At 40.8% G+C, this 18,754-nt stretch overlaps 7 protein-coding genes across 7 annotated transcripts; all 7 read right to left on the bottom strand.

Annotated features, from left to right (window-relative positions):
* Window positions 1-396: 396 nt before the first annotated feature.
* LOC148078070 (high choriolytic enzyme 1-like) lies at window positions 397-1,185 on the bottom strand. Its single transcript, XM_087793482.1, has one exon. The coding sequence runs from the start codon at window positions 1,183-1,185 to the stop codon at window positions 397-399; it is 789 nt and encodes a 262-aa protein (XP_087649608.1).
* A 1,895-nt stretch (window positions 1,186-3,080) lies between these two features.
* Window positions 3,081-3,869, bottom strand: LOC148078069 (high choriolytic enzyme 1-like). The gene has a single exon (XM_087793481.1). The coding sequence runs from the start codon at window positions 3,867-3,869 to the stop codon at window positions 3,081-3,083; it is 789 nt and encodes a 262-aa protein (XP_087649607.1).
* A 1,896-nt stretch (window positions 3,870-5,765) lies between these two features.
* On the bottom strand, window positions 5,766-6,554 carry LOC148078068 (high choriolytic enzyme 1-like). The gene has a single exon (XM_087793480.1). It carries the CDS (start codon window positions 6,552-6,554, stop codon window positions 5,766-5,768), a length of 789 nt encoding a protein of 262 aa, XP_087649606.1.
* Window positions 6,555-8,449: 1,895 nt separating this feature from the next.
* LOC148078067 (high choriolytic enzyme 1-like) lies at window positions 8,450-9,238 on the bottom strand. The gene has a single exon (XM_087793479.1). The coding sequence runs from the start codon at window positions 9,236-9,238 to the stop codon at window positions 8,450-8,452; it is 789 nt and encodes a 262-aa protein (XP_087649605.1).
* Window positions 9,239-11,135: 1,897 nt separating this feature from the next.
* Window positions 11,136-11,924, bottom strand: LOC148078066 (high choriolytic enzyme 1-like). The gene has a single exon (XM_087793478.1). The coding sequence runs from the start codon at window positions 11,922-11,924 to the stop codon at window positions 11,136-11,138; it is 789 nt and encodes a 262-aa protein (XP_087649604.1).
* Window positions 11,925-13,816: 1,892 nt separating this feature from the next.
* Window positions 13,817-14,605, bottom strand: LOC148078065 (high choriolytic enzyme 1-like). The gene has a single exon (XM_087793477.1). It carries the CDS (start codon window positions 14,603-14,605, stop codon window positions 13,817-13,819), a length of 789 nt encoding a protein of 262 aa, XP_087649603.1.
* A 1,892-nt stretch (window positions 14,606-16,497) lies between these two features.
* Window positions 16,498-17,286, bottom strand: LOC148078064 (high choriolytic enzyme 1-like). The gene has a single exon (XM_087793475.1). It carries the CDS (start codon window positions 17,284-17,286, stop codon window positions 16,498-16,500), a length of 789 nt encoding a protein of 262 aa, XP_087649601.1.
* Between the last annotated feature and the right edge of the window lie 1,468 nt (window positions 17,287-18,754).

Here is an 18,754-nt window from a genome sequence, read left to right as displayed (position 1 = left end):
ACCTTGAAACAATCTTGAATGAACAATATTTGTTGGCAACAGAGTAAGGTAGACGTTGATCTATTGGTTAAGTTGCGTCATGTGTTGGATAAAGTCATGATAATAAGGATTGCAAGGAGCTGTAGCTGTCATGTCAAGACATATTTAGATCATTTAAAAAGAAACCGTTACTAAAGTAACCTTGCAAAAAAACACAAGAAAATAAAATAGTGATAAGCATGAGACAGAAAGATACAAAAAAGCCAACATTGTTCAATCGTATTAATTCAATTATTTTATTCATTCATTCATTCAAAAGTAAACATTTGATGGCATCACTTTTGATCTTCTTAAGAAAACTAAAGAAACTTCAATACTGGTTTCTCAGACTTGATGTCTTCTGAATGTTAATGTTGATCAACAATCATAAAGTATGTTGATCCTCCTGACGTCCCAGTAGGACATTCCCTGCCTCTGACCGATGTGGACGTTGGGGTTAGGGATGGGGGTGATGGAGTCTTTGCCGAACCGGATGGAGAAGGCGGTTTTTCCGTAGTGCATGATGGAGCCGTAGTCGTAGGGAGTGTTGAGGTTGTTGGTTTGCCTCTTGTGGAAGTTGTAGGCCATCTGTGTGTTGATGTTCTCCCAGTTGATCCTGACGTACTGGTCGCGGTCACTGCGGGTCTGCTCGTGATGGAAGCCCAGAGCGTGCTTGATCTCGTGCTGAATGATGCCGTGATAGAGGCAGCCCTGCTTGTTGAGAGACAGAACCTGTCTTCCTCCAACTCTGCCCAGAGACGAGAAGCAGCCGCCTTTGTTCTCGATGCTGATGTAGTCGAACTCTCTCTGACGGGGGACGAAGCGGAGGCAGGTGCTGCTGTGGAAGGCCTTCATGGCCCTCTCCATCTTCTTCCTGTCCCAGCTGCTGAACTCAGCGCTCACTGTGAAGGGGATCGTCACCAGACCTGCCGAGTCCTTCTTCCACAGACACCTCTGGTACCAGCAGGTCATGGCGTTTCTGGTTATGGGAGCCAACATGTCTCCTTCCAGCAGCAGGTCTTCAGTGCCATTGTTGGTGGTGAGAATCCTGGTACTGATGTCCACACCAAGATCCTCATCTTCAGCTTCTTCCTGCTGGAGAAGATCAGCCTGACAGAGGGGGAGTAGGAGCAGCAGCAGGCTGACAGAGAGAGACATCTTCATCATCTTCTGGTGTCTATGGAGACTCCTGGAAGCTTGATGTCCTCTCTCTTCTCTCTGGGCCTTTATACTCCCTTCTACAGGTGTGTCTGGAGAGAGATGATGGGTTGTGGTCCTCACTGTAAAGCCTGAACAAACTAGTGTAGGGAGGACAAACGTTCTGATTCAACATGGATTGTTGTGACTGTTCATCTCCTGTTGAAACTTGATCCACAACATCTACATCTTAGTTTACATTAGTTCAATCTTTATTTAAAAGCACTGAAAACACTCAAGAAAGAAAATACAAATACAAACAATGCCACTTATACACATGCAGTTGCGGGGCGCTCCTGTACTTTGCTTTGTCCGTTTTGACCCGATGCAAAGAAACTGCAGTTTTGCGGAAAATTAAGTGGGCGGAAGGAATAAGTTGAAATTCCATTTAACACTGTTTTCCATGAATAATAAGATGTTTGTTTGATGACTAAAAAGAGAGAACTGACAACGTTGTTCCGATTAAATGGAAAAAAAAAAAAACATTTAATTTATTGAAAATGTTTTCACAATCTTGATTTACATTCAAGGTTATATATTGAGAGGAATGAAGAAAACTGTAAACTATGCCTTTAAAAGTTGAATGATCACTTGTCTATATAAGTTTATTCTTGAATCCTAAACCAATCTTATTATCTAAAGAATGAAAGTCAGTATAAGTCAAAAGTGCGTGCGATGTAACTAAGGCAAGAGATATAGTGAAGATGCAGGAAGTTGAGGTCGTGAAAAGATGAGGTTTAGTATTTGGTGTTAATCATTTAGAGCAGGGCCTTAATATCTTTTGCGCCAACAACCAATTTAATGTAGGCATTAGCTCAGAGACAGTGGTTCTCACACAAAGACAAGTCCCAGAGTTAGAAGAGTCAGGGTGGATTATTTCATGGTTCATATTGGGAGTCAGTGTAAAGAAAATATTCAAAATGAGTAAATCATATAATTAAGTTCACATGAAGATGTTTGGTTACAAAGTTAGAGACGCCAGACTCTGATGGTTGGACATGTGGAGAGAAGAGACAGTGGATGAAGATAGTTAAATACGTTCGAAAACAGAAGGAGATGAAGATAAAGAATCATTTTCATGAATGTAGTTGATGACAACATGAAGACGATTGATGTAACTTTTGAGATGCACAAGATAAGTCAAGTACGAGGCTGACTTGCAATGTAGGTCTGTAGAGGAAATATTAGAAGAGGAGGATTTGTTTTCTCCTAGAATTAATCTGCACCAATAAAAAATAATAATGAAGGCCTTACATTTTGTAGCACTTTATCTATCATCATAACTCCACTTTTACAAACTTTTACAACTTTTCCAAAATGTGTGCATATTTTGTTATGCACTGTAAAAGAAATACAGATATTGGCCCATATTTGGGTGTCATTGTTGATTTGTTGTTGGTCTCCAATGAGATCTTGAATAGCAACATGGTGGTTTCATTGCTGCGCTGAGGTAGTAATCATCTTGAGGAACCTTGAAACAATCCTGAATGAACAATATTTGTTGGCAACAGAGTAAGGTAGACGTTGATCTATTGGTTAAGTTGCGTCATGTGTTGGATAAAGTCATGATAATAAGGATTGCAAGGAGCTGTAGCTGTCATGTCAAGACATATTTAGATCATTTAAAAAGAAACCGTTACTAAAGTGACCTTGCAACAAATCACAAGAAAATAAAATAGTGATAAGCATGAGACAGAAAGATACAAAAAAGGCAACATTGTTCAATCGTATTAATTCAATTATTTTATTCATTCATTCATTCAAAAGTAAACATTTGATGGCATCACTTTTGATCTTCTTAAGAAAACTAAAGAAACTTCAATACTGGTTTCTCAGACTTGATGTCTTCTGAATGTTAATGTTGATCAACAATCATAAAGTATGTTGATCCTCCTGACGTCCCAGTAGGACATTCCCTGCCTCTGACCGATGTGGACGTTGGGGTTAGGGATGGGGGTGATGGAGTCTTTGCCGAACCGGATGGAGAAGGCGGTTTTTCCGTAGTGCATGATGGAGCCGTAGTCATAGGGAGTGTTGAGGTTGTTGGTTTGCCTCTTGTGGAAGTTGTAGGCCATCTGTGTGTTGATGTTCTCCCAGTTGATCCTGACGTACTGGTCGCGGTCACTGCGGGTCTGCTCGTGATGGAAGCCCAGAGCGTGCTTGATCTCGTGCTGAATGATGCCGTGATAGAGGCAGCCCCGCTTGTTGAGAGACAGAACCTGTCTTCCTCCAACTCTGCCCAGAGACGAGAAGCAGCCGCCTTTGTTCTCGATGCTGATGTAGTCGAACTCTCTCTGACGGGGGACGAAGCGGAGGCAGGTGCTGCTGTGGAAGGCCTTCATGGCCCTCTCCATCTTCTTCCTGTCCCAGCTGCTGAACTCAGCGCTCACTGTGAAGGGGATCGTCACCAGACCTGCCGAGTCCTTCTTCCACAGACACCTCTGGTACCAGCAGGTCATGGCGTTTCTGGTTATGGGAGCCAACATGTCTCCTTCCAGCAGCAGGTCTTCAGTGCCGTTGTTGGTGGTGAGAATCCTGGTACTGATGTCCACACCAAGATCCTCATCTTCAGCTTCTTCCTGCTGGAGAAGATCAGCCTGACAGAGGGGGAGTAGGAGCAGCAGCAGGCTGACAGAGAGAGACATCTTCATCATCTTCTGGTGTCTATGGACACTCCTGGAAGCTTGATGTCCTCTCTCTTCTCTCTGGGCCTTTATACTCCCTTCTACAGGTGTGTCTGGAGAGAGATGATGGGTTGTGGTCCTCACTGAAAAGCCTGAACAAACTAGTGTAGGGAGGACAAACCTTCTGATTCAACATGGATTGTTGTGACTGTTCATCTCCTGTTGAAAGTTGATCCACAAACATCTACATCTTAGTTTACATTAGTTCCATCTTTATTTAAAAGCACTGAAAACACTCAAGAAAGAAAAGACAAATACAAACAATGCCACTTATACACATTCAGTTGCGGGGCGCTCCTGTACTTTGCTTTGTCCGTTTTGACACGATGCAAAGAAACTGGAGTTTCGCGGAAAATGAAGTGGGCGGAAGGAATAAGTTGAAATTCCATTTAACACTGTTTTCCATGAATAATAAGATGTTTGTTTGATGACTAAAAAGAGAGAACTGACAACGTTGTTACGATTAAATGGAAAAAAAACAAAACATTTAATTTATTGAAAATGTTTTCACAATCTTGATTTACATTCAAGGTTATATATTGAGAGGAATGAAGAAAACTGTAAACTATGCCTTTAAAAGTTGAATGATTACTTGTCTATATAAGTTTATTCTTGAATCCTAAACCAATCTTATTATCTAAAGAATGAAAGTCAGTATAAGTCAAAAGTGCGTGCGATGTAACTAAGGCAAGAGATATAGTGAAGATGCAGGAAGTTGAGGTCGTGAAAAGATGAGGTTTAGTATTTGGTGTTGATCATTTAGAGCAGGGCCTTAATATCTTTTGCGCCAACATCCATTTTAATGTAGGCATTAACTCAGAGACAGTGGTTCTCACACAAAGACAAGTCCCAGGGTTAGAAGAGTCAGGGTGGATTATTTCATGGTTCATATTGGGAGTCAGTGTAAAGAAAATTTTCAAAATGAGTAAATCATATAATTAAGTTCACATGAAGATGTTTGGTTACAAAGTTAGAGACGCCAGACTCTGATGGTTGGACATGTGGAGAGAAGAGACAGTGGATGAAGATAGTTAAATAAGTTCGAAAACAGAAGGAGATGAAGATAAAGAATCATTTTCATGAATGTAGTTGATGACAACATGAAGACGATTTATGTAACTTTTGAGATGCACAAGATAAGTCAAGTACGAGGCTGACTTGCAATGTAGGTCTGTAGAGGAAATATTAGAAGAGGAGGATTTGTTTTCTCCTAGAATTAATCTGCACCAATAAAAAATAATAATGAAGGCCTTACATTTTGTAGCACTTTATCTATCATCATAACTCCACTTTTACAAACTTTTACAACTTTTCCAAAATGTGTGCATATTTTGTTATGCACTGTAAAAGAAATACAGATATTGGCCCATATTTGGGTGTCATTGTTGATTTGTTGTTGGTCTCCAATGAGATCTTGAATAGCAACATGGTGGTTTCATTGCTGCGCTGAGGTAGTAATCATCTTGAGGAACCTTGAAACAATCCTGAATGAACAATATTTGTTGGCAACAGAGTAAGGTAGACGTTGATCTATTGGTTAAGTTGTGTCATGTGTTGGATAAAGTCATGATAATAAGGATTGCAAGGAGCTGTAGCTGTCATGTCAAGACATATTTAGATCATTTAAAAAGAAACCGTTACTAAAGTGACCTTGCAACAAATCACAAGAAAATAAAATAGTGATAAGCATGAGACAGAAAGATATAAAAAAGGCAACATTGTTCAATCGTATTAATTCAATTATTTTATTCATTCATTCATTCAAAAGTAAACATTTGATGGCATCACTTTTGATCTTCTTAAGAAAACTAAAGAAACTTCAATACTGGTTTCTCAGACTTGATGTCTTCTGAATGTTAATGTTGATCAACAATCATAAAGCATGTTGATCCTCCTGACGTCCCAGTAGGACATTCCCTGCCTCTGACCGATGTGGACGTTGGGGTTAGGGATGGGGGTGATGGAGTCTTTGCCGAACCGGATGGAGAAGGCGGTTTTTCCGTAGTGCATGATGGAGCCGTAGTCGTAGGGAGTGTTGAGGTTGTTGGTTTGCCTCTTGTGGAAGTTGTAGGCCATCTGTGTGTTGATGTTCTCCCAGTTGATCCTGACGTACTGGTCGCGGTCACTGCGGGTCTGCTCGTGATGGAAGCCCAGAGCGTGCTTGATCTCGTGCTGAATGATGCCGTGATAGAGGCAGCCCTGCTTGTTGAGAGACAGAACCTGTCTTCCTCCAACTCTGCCCAGAGACGAGAAGCAGCCGCCTTTGTTCTCGATGCTGATGTAGTCGAACTCTCTCTGACGGGGGACGAAGCGGAGGCAGGTGCTGCTGTGGAAGGCCTTCATGGCCCTCTCCATCTTCTTCCTGTCCCAGCTGCTGAACTCAGCGCTCACTGTGAAGGGGATCGTCACCAGACCTGCCGAGTCCTTCTTCCACAGACACCTCTGGTACCAGCAGGTCATGGCGTTTCTGGTTATGGGAGCCAACATGTCTCCTTCCAGCAGCAGCTCTTCAGTGCCGTTGTTGGTGGTGAGAATCCTGGTACTGATGTCCACACCAAGATCCTCATCTTCAGCTTCTTCCTGCTGGAGAAGATCAGCCTGACAGAGGGGGAGTAGGAGCAGCAGCAGGCTGACAGAGAGAGACATCTTCATCATCTTCTGGTGTCTATGGAGACTCCTGGAAGCTTGATGTCCTCTCTCTTCTCTCTGGGCCTTTATACTCCCTTCTACAGGTGTGTCTGGAGAGAGATGATGGGTTGTGGTCCTCACTGTAAAGCCTGAACAAACTAGTGTAGGGAGGACAAACCTTCTGATTCAACATGGATTGTTGTGACTGTTCATCTCCTGTTGAAACTTGATCCACAACATCTACATCTTAGTTTACATTAGTTCCATCTTTATTTAAAAGCACTGAAAATACTCAAGAAAGAAAATACAAATACAAACAATGCCACTTATACACATGCAGTTGCGGGGCGCTCCTGTACTTTGCTTTGTCCGTTTTGACCCGATGCAAAGAAACTGGAGTTTCGCGGAAAATGAAGTGGGCGGAAGGAATAAGTTGAAATTCCATTTAACACTGTTTTCCATGAATAATAAGATGTTTGTTTGATGACTAAAAAGAGAGAACTGACAACGTTGTTACGATTAAATGGAAAAAAAAACAAACATTTAATTTATTGAAAATGTTTTCACAATCTTGATTTACATTCAAGGTTATATATTGAGAGGAATGAAGAAAACTGTAAACTATGCCTTTAAAAGTTGAATGATTACTTGTCTATATAAGTTTAGTCTTGAATCCTAAACCAATCTTATTATCTAAAGAATGAAAGTCAGTATAAGTCAAAAGTGCGTGCGATGTAACTAAGGCAAGAGATATAGTGAAGATGCAGGAAGTTGAGGTCGTGAAAAGATGAGGTTTAGTATTTGGTGTTAATCATTTAGAGCAGGGCCTTAATATCTTTTGCGCCAACAACCAATTTAATGTAGGCATTAGCTCAGAGACAGTGGTTCTCACACAAAGACAAGTCCCAGAGTTAGAAGAGTCAGGGTGGATTATTTCATGGTTCATATTGGGAGTCAGTGTAAAGAAAATATTCAAAATGAGTAAATCATATAATTAAGTTCACATGAAGATGTTTGGTTACAAAGTTAGAGACGCCAGACTCTGATGGTTGGACATGTGGAGAGAAGAGACAGTGGATGAAGATAGTTAAATACGTTCGAAAACAGAAGGAGATGAAGATAAAGAATCATTTTCATGAATGTAGTTGATGACAACATGAAGACGATTTATGTAACTTTTGAGATGCACAAGATAAGTCAAGTACGAGGCTGACTTGCAATGTAGGTCTGTAGAGGAAATATTAGAAGAGGAGGATTTGTTTTCTCCTAGAATTAATCTGCACCAATAAAAAATAATAATGAAGGCCTTACATTTTGTAGCACTTTATCTATCATCATAACTCCAATTTTACAAACTTTTACAACTTTTCCAAAATGTGTGCATATTTTGTTATGCACTGTAAAAGAAATACAGATATTGGCCCATATTTGGGTGTCATTGTTGATTTGTTGTTGGTCTCCAATGAGATCTTGAATAGCAACATGGTGGTTTCATTGCTGCGCTGAGGTAGTAATCATCTTGAGGAACCTTGAAACAATCCTGAATGAACAATATTTGTTGGCAACAGAGTAAGGTAGACGTTGATCTATTGGTTAAGTTGCGTCATGTGTTGGATAAAGTCATGATAATAAGGATTGCAAGGAGCTGTAGCTGTCATGTCAAGACATATTTAGATCATTTAAAAAGAAACCGTTACTAAAGTGACCTTGCAACAAATCACAAGAAAATAAAATAGTGATAAGCATGAGACAGAAAGATACAAAAAAGGCAACATTGTTCAATCGTATTAATTCAATTATTTTATTCATTCATTCATTCAAAAGTAAACATTTGATGGCATCACTTTTGATCTTCTTAAGAAAACTAAAGAAACTTCAATACTGGTTTCTCAGACTTGATGTCTTCTGAATGTTAATGTTGGTCAACAATCATAAAGCATGTTGATCCTCCTGACGTCCCAGTAGGACATTCCCTGCCTCTGACCGATGTGGACGTTGGGGTTAGGGATGGGGGTGATGGAGTCTTTGCCGAACCGGATGGAGAAGGCGGTTTTTCCGTAGTGCATGATGGAGCCGTAGTCGTAGGGAGTGTTGAGGTTGTTGGTTTGCCTCTTGTGGAAGTTGTAGGCCATCTGTGTGTTGATGTTCTCCCAGTTGATCCTGACGTACTGGTCGCGGTCACTGCGGGTCTGCTCGTGATGGAAGCCCAGAGCGTGCTTGATCTCGTGCTGAATGATGCCATGATAGAGGCAGCCCCGCTTGTTGAGAGACAGAACCTGTCTTCCTCCAACTCTGCCCAGAGACGAGAAGCAGCCGCCTTTGTTCTCGATGCTGATGTAGTCGAACTCTCTCTGACGGGGGACGAAGCGGAGGCAGGTGCTGCTGTGGAAGGCCTTCATGGCCCTCTCCATCTTCTTCCTGTCCCAGCTGCTGAACTCAGCGCTCACTGTGAAGGGGATCGTCACCAGACCTGCCGAGTCCTTCTTCCACAGACACCTCTGGTACCAGCAGGTCATGGCGTTTCTGGTTATGGGAGCCAACATGTCTCCTTCCAGCAGCAGGTCTTCAGTGCCGTTGTTGGTGGTGAGAATCCTGGTACTGATGTCCACACCAAGATCCTCATCTTCAGCTTCTTCCTGCTGGAGAAGATCAGCCTGACAGAGGGGGAGTAGGAGCAGCAGCAGGCTGACAGGGGGGGGCATCTTCATCATCTTCTGGTGTCAATGGAGACTCCTGGAAGCTTGATGTCCTCTCTCTTCTCTCTGGGCCTTTATACTCCCTTCTACAGGTGTGTCTGGAGAGAGATGATGGGTTGTGGTCCTCACAGAAAAGCCTGAACAAACTAGTGTAGGGAGGACAAACCTTCTGATTCAACATGGATTGTTGTGACTGTTCATCTCCTGTTGAAAGTTGATCCACAAACATCTACATCTTAGTTTACATCAGTTCCATCTTTATTTAAATGCACTGAAAACACTCAAGAAAGAAAATACAAATCCAAACTATGCCACTTATACACATGCAGTTGCGGGGCGCTCCTGTAATTTGCGTTGTTCGTTTTGACCCGATGCAAAGAAACTGGAGTTTACACGGAAAATGAAGTGGGCGGAAGGAATAAGTTGAAATTCCATTTAACACTGTTTTCCATGAATAATAACATGTTTGTTTGATGACTAAAAAGAGAGAACTGACAACGTTGTTACGATTAAACGGAAAAAAAACAAAACATTCAATTTATTGAAAATGTTTTCACTATCTTGATTTACATTCAAAGTTATATATTGAGAGGAATAAAGAAAACTGTAAAACATGCCTTTAAAAGTTGAATGATTACTTGTCTATATAACTTTAGTCTTAAGTTCTAAACCAATCTTATTATCTAAAGAATGAAAGTCAGTATAAGTCAAAAGTGCGTGCGATGTAACTAAGGCAAGAGATATAGTGAAGATGCAGGAAGTTGAGGTCGTGAAAAGATGAGGTTTAGTATTTGGTGTTGATCATTTAGAGCAGGGCCTTAATATATTTTGCGCCAACAACCAATTTAATGTAGGCATTAGCTCAGAGACAGTGGTTCTCACACAAAGACAAGTCCCAGAGTTAGAAGAGTCAGGGTGGATTATTTCATGGTTCATATTGGGAGTCAGTGTAAAGAAAATATTCAAAATGAGTAAATCATGTAATTAAGTTCACATGAAGATGTTTGGTTACAAAGTTAGAGACGCCAGACTCTGATGGTTGGACATGTGGAGAGAAGAGACAGTGGATGAAAATAGTTAAATACGTTCGAAAACAGAAGGAGATGAAGATAAAGAATCATTTTCATGAATGTAGTTGATGACAACATGAAGACGATTTATGTAACTTTTGAGATGCACAAGATAAGTCAAGTACGAGGCTGACTTGCAATGTAGGTCTGTAGAGGAAATATTAGAAGAGGAGGATTTGTTTTCTCCTAGAATTAATCTGCACCAATAAAAAATAATAATGAAGGCCTTACATTTTGTAGCACTTTATCTATCATCATAACTCCACTTTTACAAACTTTTACAACTTTTCCAAAATGTGTGCATATTTTGTTATGCACTGTAAAAGAAATACAGATATTGGCCCATATTTGGGTGTCATTGTTGATTTGTTGTTGGTCTCCAATGAGATCTTGAATAGCAACATGGTGGTTTCATTGCTGCGCTGAGGTAGTAATATTCTTGAGGAACCTTGAAATAATCCTGAATGAACAATATTTGTTGGCAACAGAGTAAGGTAGACGTTGATCTATTGGTTAAGTTGCATCATGTGTTGGATAAAGTCATGATAATAAGGATTGCAAGGAGCTGTAGCTGTCATGTCAAGACATATTTAGATCATTTAAAAAGAAGCCGTTACTAAAGTAACCTTGCAACCAAACACAAGAAAATAAAATAGTGATAAGCATGAGACAGAAAGATACAAAAAAGGCAACATTGTTCAATCGTATTAATTCAATTATTTTATTCATTCATTCATTCAAAAGTAAACATTTGATGGCATCACTTTTGATCTTCTTAAGAAAACTAAAGAAACTTCAATACTGGTTTCTCAGACTTGATGTCTTCTGAATGTTAATGTTGATCAACAATCATAAAGCATGTTGATCCTCCTGACGTCCCAGTAGGACATTCCCTGCCTCTGACCGATGTGGACGTTGGGGTTAGGGATGGGGGTGATGGAGTCTTTGCCGAACCGGATGGAGAAGGCGGTTTTTCCGTAGTGCATGATGGAGCCGTAGTCGTAGGGAGTGTTGAGGTTGTTGGTTTGCCTCTTGTGGAAGTTGTAGGCCATCTGTGTGTTGATGTTCTCCCAGTTGATCCTGACGTACTGGTCGCGGTCACTGCGGGTCTGCTCGTGATGGAAGCCCAGAGCGTGCTTGATCTCGTGCTGAATGATGCCGTGATAGAGGCAGCCCTGCTTGTTGAGAGACAGAACCTGTCTTCCTCCAACTCTGCCCAGAGACGAGAAGCAGCCGCCTTTGTTCTCGATGCTGATGTAGTCGAACTCTCTCTGACGGGGGACGAAGCGGAGGCAGGTGCTGCTGTGGAAGGCCTTCATGGCCCTCTCCATCTTCTTCCTGTCCCAGCTGCTGAACTCAGCGCTCACTGTGAAGGGGATCGTCACCAGACCTGCCGAGTCCTTCTTCCACAGACACCTCTGGTACCAGCAGGTCATGGCGTTTCTGGTTATGGGAGCCAACATGTCTCCTTCCAGCAGCAGCTCTTCAGTGCCGTTGTTGGTGGTGAGAATCCTGGTACTGATGTCCACACCAAGATCCTCATCTTCAGCTTCTTCCTGCTGGAGAAGATCAGCCTGACAGAGGGGGAGTAGGAGCAGCAGCAGGCTGACAGAGAGAGACATCTTCATCATCTTCTGGTGTCTATGGAGACTCCTGGAAGCTTGATGTCCTCTCTCTTCTCTCTGGGCCTTTATACTCCCTTCTACAGGTGTGTCTGGAGAGAGATGATGGGTTGTGGTCCTCACAGAAAAGCCTGAACAAACTAGTGTAGGGAGGACAAACCTTCTGATTCAACATGGATTGTTGTGACTGTTCATTTCCTGTTGAAACTTGATCCACAAACATCTACATCTTAGTTTACATCAGTTCCATCTTTATTTAAATGCACTGAAAACACTCAAGAAAGAAAATACAAATCCAAACAATGCCACTTATACACATTCAGTTGCGGGGCGCTCCTGTACTTTGCTTTGTCCGTTTTGACCCGATGCAAAGAAACTGGAGTTTCGCGGAAAATGAAGTGGGCGGAAGGAATAAGTTGAAATTCCATTTAACACTGTTTTCCATGAATAATAACATGTTTGTTTGATGACTAAAAAGAGAGAACTGACAACGTTGTTACGATTAAATGGAAAAAAAACAAAACATTTAATTTATTGAAAATGTTTTCACAATCTTGATTTACATTCAAGGTTATATATTGAGAGGAATGAAGAAAACTGTAAACTATGCCTTTAAAAGTTGAATGATTACTTGTCTATATAAGTTTAGTCTTGAATCCTAAACCAATCTTATTATCTAAAGAATGAAAGTCAGTATAAGTCAAAAGTGCGTGCGATGTAACTAAGGCAAGAGATATAGTGAAGATACAGGAAGTTGAGGTCGTGAAAAGATGAGGTTTTGTATTTGGTGTTGATCATTTAGAGCAGGGCCTTAATATATTTTGCGCCAACAACCAATTTAATGTAGGCATTAGCTCAGAGACAGTGGTTCTCACACAAAGACAAGTCCCAGAGTTAGAAGAGTCAGGGTGGATTATTTCATGGTTCATATTGGGAGTCAGTGTAAAGAAAATATTCAAAATGAGTAAATCATATAATTAAGTTCACATGAAGATGTTTGGTTACAAAGTTAGAGACGCCAGACTCTGATGGTTGGACATGTGGAGAGAAGAGACAGTGGATGAAGATAGTTAAATACGTTCGAAAACAGAAGGAGATGAAGATAAAGAATCATTTTCATGAATGTAGTTGATGACAACATGAAGACGATTTATGTAACTTTTGAGATGCACAAGATAAGTCAAGTACGAGGCTGACTTGCAATGTAGGTCTGTAGAGGAAATATTAGAAGAGGAGGATTTGTTTTCTAATAGAATTAATCTGCACCAATAAAAAATAATAATGAAGGCTTTACATTTTGTAGCACTTTATCATCATAACTCCACTTTTACAAACTTTTACAACTTTTCCAAAATGTGTGCATATTTTGTTATGCACTGTAAAAGAAATACAGATATTGGCCCATATTTGGGTGTCATTGTTGATTTGTTGTTGGTCTCCAATGAGATCTTGAATAGCAACATGGTGGTTTCATTGCTGCGCTGAGGTAGTAATCATCTTGAAGAACCTTGAAACAATCTTGAATGAACAATATTTGTTGGCAACAGAGTAAGGTAGACGTTGATCTATTGGTTAAGTTGCGTCATGTGTTGGATAAAGTCATGATAATAAGGATTGCAAGGAGCTGTAGCTGTCATGTCAAGACATATGTAGATCATTTAAAAAGAAACCGTTACTAAAGTAACCTTGCAACAAAACACAAGAAAATAAAATAGTGATAAGCATGAGACAGAAAGATACAAAAAAGGCAACATTGTTCAATCGTATTAATTCAATTATTTTATTCATTCATTCATTCAAAAGTAAACATTTGATGGCATCACTTTTGATCTTGATAAGAAAACTAAAGAAACTTCAATACTGGTTTCTCAGACTTGATGTCTTCTGAATGTTAATGTTGATCAACAATCATAAAGTATGTTGATCCTCCTGACGTCCCAGTAGGACATTCCCTGCCTCTGACCGATGTGGACGTTGGGGTTAGGGATGGGGGTGATGGAGTCTTTGCCGAACCGGATGGAGAAGGCGGTTTTTCCGTAGTGCATGATGGAGCCGTAGTCGTAGGGAGTGTTGAGGTTGTTGGTTTGCCTCTTGTGGAAGTTGTAAGCCATCTGTGTGTTGATGTTCTCCCAGTTGATCCTGACGTACTGGTCGCGGTCACTGCGGGTCTGCTCGTGATGGAAGCCCAGAGCGTGCTTGATCTCGTGCTGAATGATGCCGTGATAGAGGCAGCCCTGCTTGTTGAGAGACAGAACCTGTCTTCCTCCAACTCTGCCCAGAGACGAGAAGCAGCCGCCTTTGTTCTCGATGCTGATGTAGTCGAACTCTCTCTGACGGGGGACGAAGCGGAGGCAGGTGCTGCTGTGGAAGGCCTTCATGGCCCTCTCCATCTTCTTCCTGTCCCAGCTGCTGAACTCAGCGCTCACTGTGAAGGGGATCGTCACCAGACCTGCCGAGTCCTTCTTCCACAGACACCTCTGGTACCAGCAGGTCATGGCGTTTCTGGTTATGGGAGCCAACATGTCTCCTTCCAGCAGCAGGTCTTCAGTGCCGTTGTTGGTGGTGAGAATCCTGGTACTGATGTCCACACCAAGATCCTCATCTTCAGCTTCTTCCTGCTGGAGAAGATCAGCCTGACAGAGGGGGAGTAGGAGCAGCAGCAGGCTGACAGAGAGAGACATCTTCATCATCTTCTGGTGTCTATGGAGACTCCTGGAAGCTTGATGTCCTCTCTCTTCTCTCTGGGCCTTTATACTCCCTTCTACAGGTGTGTCTGGAGAGAGATGATGGGTTGTGGTCCTCACAGAAAAGCCTGAACAAACTAGTGTAGGGAGGACAAACCTTCTGATTCAACATGGATTGTTGTGACTGTTCATTTCCTGTTGAAACTTGATCCACAAACATCTACATCTTAGTTTACATCAGTTCCATCTTTATTTAAATGCACTGAAAACACTCAAGAAAGAAAATACAAATCCAAACAATGCCACTTATACACATTCAGTTGCGGGGCGCTCCTGTACTTTGCTTTGTCCGTTTTGACCCGATGCAAAGAAACTGGAGTTTCGCGGAAAATGAAGTGGGCGGAAGGAATAAGTTGAAATTCCATTTAACACTGTTTTCCATGAATAATAACATGTTTGTTTGATGACTAAAAAGAGAGAACTGACAACGTTGTTACGATTAAATGGAAAAAAAACAAAACATTTAATTTATTGAAAATGTTTTCACAATCTTGATTTACATTCAAGGTTATATATTGAGAGGAATGAAGAAAACTGTAAACTATGCCTTTAAAAGTTGAATGATTACTTGTCTATATAAGTTTAGTCTTGAATCCTAAACCAATCTTATTATCTAAAGAATGAAAGTCAGTATAAGTCAAAAGTGCGTGCGATGTAACTAAGGCAAGAGATATAGTGAAGATACAGGAAGTTGAGGTCGTGAAAAGATGAGGTTTTGTATTTGGTGTTGATCATTTAGAGCAGGGCCTTAATATATTTTGCGCCAACAACCAATTTAATGTAGGCATTAGCTCAGAGACAGTGGTTCTCACACAAAGACAATTCCCAGAGTTAGAAGAGTCAGGGTGGATTATTTCATGGTTCATATTGGGAGTCAGTGTAAAGAAAATATTCAAAATGAGTAAATCATATAATTAAGTTCACATGAAGATGTTTGGTTACAAAGTTAGAGACGCCAGACTCTGATGGTTGGACATGTGGAGAGAAGAGACAGTGGATGAAGATAGTTAAATACGTTCGAAAACAGAAGGAGATGAAGATAAAGAATCATTTTCATGAATGTAGTTGATGACAACATGAAGACGATTTATGTAACTTTTGAGATGCACAAGATAAGTCAAGTACGAGGCTGACTTGCAATGTAGGTCTGTAGAGGAAATATTAGAAGAGGAGGATTTGTTTTCTAATAGAATTAATCTGCACCAATAAAAAATAATAATGAAGGCTTTACATTTTGTAGCACTTTATCATCATAACTCCACTTTTACAAACTTTTACAACTTTTCCAAAATGTGTGCATATTTTGTTATGCACTGTAAAAGAAATACAGATATTGGCCCATATTTGGGTGTCATTGTTGATTTGTTGTTGGTCTCCAATGAGATCTTGAATAGCAACATGGTGGTTTCATTGCTGCGCTGAGGTAGTAATCATCTTGAAGAACCTTGAAACAATCTTGAATGAACAATATTTGTTGGCAACAGAGTAAGGTAGACGTTGATCTATTGGTTAAGTTGCGTCATGTGTTGGATAAAGTCATGATAATAAGGATTGCAAGGAGCTGTAGCTGTCATGTCAAGACATATGTAGATCATTTAAAAAGAAACCGTTACTAAAGTAACCTTGCAACAAAACACAAGAAAATAAAATAGTGATAAGCATGAGACAGAAAGATACAAAAAAGGCAACATTGTTCAATCGTATTAATTCAATTATTTTATTCATTCATTCATTCAAAAGTAAACATTTGATGGCATCACTTTTGATCTTGATAAGAAAACTAAAGAAACTTCAATACTGGTTTCTCAGACTTGATGTCTTCTGAATGTTAATGTTGATCAACAATCATAAAGCATGTTGATCCTCCTGACGTCCCAGTAGGACATTCCCTGCCTCTGACCGATGTGGACGTTGGGGTTAGGGATGGGGGTGATGGAGTCTTTGCCGAACCGGATGGAGAAGGCGGTTTTTCCGTAGTGCATGATGGAGCCGTAGTCGTAGGGTGTGTTGAGGTTGTTGGTTTGCCTCTTGTGGAAGTTGTAAGCCATCTGTGTGTTGATGTTCTCCCAGTTGATCCTGACGTACTGGTCGCGGTCACTGCGGGTCTGCTCGTGATGGAAGCCCAGAGCGTGCTTGATCTCGTGCTGAATGATGCCGTGATAGAGGCAGCCCTGCTTGTTGAGAGACAGAACCTGTCTTCCTCCAACTCTGCCCAGAGACGAGAAGCAGCCGCCTTTGTTCTCGATGCTGATGTAGTCGAACTCTCTCTGACGGGGGACGAAGCGGAGGCAGGTGCTGCTGTGGAAGGCCTTCATGGCCCTCTCCATCTTCTTCCTGTCCCAGCTGCTGAACTCAGCGCTCACTGTGAAGGGGATCGTCACCAGACCTGCCGAGTCCTTCTTCCACAGACACCTCTGGTACCAGCAGGTCATGGCGTTTCTGGTTATGGGAGCCAACATGTCTCCTTCCAGCAGCAGGTCTTCAGTGCCGTTGTTGGTGGTGAGAATCCTGGTACTGATGTCCACACCAAGATCCTCATCTTCAGCTTCTTCCTGCTGGAGAAGATCAGCCTGACAGAGGGGGAGTAGGAGCAGCAGCAGGCTGACAGAGAGAGACATCTTCATCATCTTCTGGTGTCAATGGAGACTCCTGGAAGCTTGATGTCCTCTCTCTTCTCTCTGGGCCTTTATACTCCCTTCTACAGGTGTGTCTGGAGAGACATGATGGGTTGTGGTCCTCACTGTAAAGCCTGAACAAACTAGTATAGGGAGGACAAACCTTCTGATTCAACATGGATTGTTGTGACTGTTCATTTCCTGTTGAAAGTTGATCCACAAACATCTACATCTTAGTTTACATCAGTTCCATCTTTATTTAAATGCACTGAAAACACTCAAGAAAGAAAATACAAATCCAAACTATGCCACTTATACACATGCAGTTGCGGGGCGCTCCTGTACTTTGCGTTGTTCGTTTTGACCCGATGCAAAGAAACTGGAGTTTACACGGAAAATGAAGTGGGCGGAAGGAATAAGTTGAAATTCCATTTAACACTGTTTTCCATGAATAATAACATGTTTGTTTGATGACTAAAAAGAGAGAACTGACAACGTTGTTACGATTAAACGGAAAAAAAACAAAACATTCAATTTATTGAAAATGTTTTCACTATCATTGATTTACATTCAAGGTTGTATATTGAGAGGAATGAAGAAAACTGTAAACTATGCCTTTAAAAGTTGAATGATTACTTGTCTATATAAGTTTAGTCTTGAATCCTAAACCAATCTTATTATCTAAAGAATGAAAGTCAGTATAAGTCAAAAGTGCGTGCGATTTAACTAAGGCAAGAGATATAGTGAAGATGCAGGAAGTTGAGGTCGTGAAAAGATGAGGTTTAGTATTTGGTGTTGATCATTTAGAGCAGGGCCTTAATATATTTTGCGCCAACAACCAATTTAATGTAGGCATTAGCTCAGAGACAGTGGTTCTCACACAAAGACAAGTCCCAGAGTTAGAAGAGTCAGGGTGGATTATTTCATGGTTCATATTGGGAGTCAGTGTAAAGAAAATATTCAAAATGAGTAAATCATGTAATTAAGTTCACATGAAGATGTTTGGTTACAAAGTTAGAGACGCCAGACTCTGATGGTTGGACATGTGGAGAGAAGAGACAGTGGATGAAAATAGTTAAATACATTCGAAAACAGAAGGAGATGAAGATAAAGAATCATTTTCATGAATGTAGTTGATGACAACATGAAGACGATTTATGTAACTTTTGAGATGCACAAGATAAGTCAAGTACGAGGCTGACTTGCAATGTAGGTCTGTAGAGGAAATATTAGAAGAGGAGGATTTGTTTTCTCCTAGAATTAATCTGCACCAATAAAAAATAATAATGAAGGCCTTACATTTTGTAGCACTTTATCTATCATCATAACTCCACTTTTACAAACTTTTACAACTTTTCCAAAATGTGTGCATATTTTGTTATGCACTGTAAAAGAAATACAGATATTGGCCCATATTTGGGTGTCATTGTTGATTTGTTGTTGGTCTCCAATGAGATCTTGAATAGCAACATGGTGGTTT

This window comes from Callionymus lyra, chromosome 6 (assembly GCF_982586985.1).
Source record: "Callionymus lyra chromosome 6, fCalLyr1.hap1.1, whole genome shotgun sequence".
In the NCBI taxonomy this organism is placed as follows: Eukaryota; Metazoa; Chordata; class Actinopteri; order Syngnathiformes; family Callionymidae; genus Callionymus; species Callionymus lyra.
This window is presented reverse-complemented; position numbering and strand designations above follow the sequence as displayed.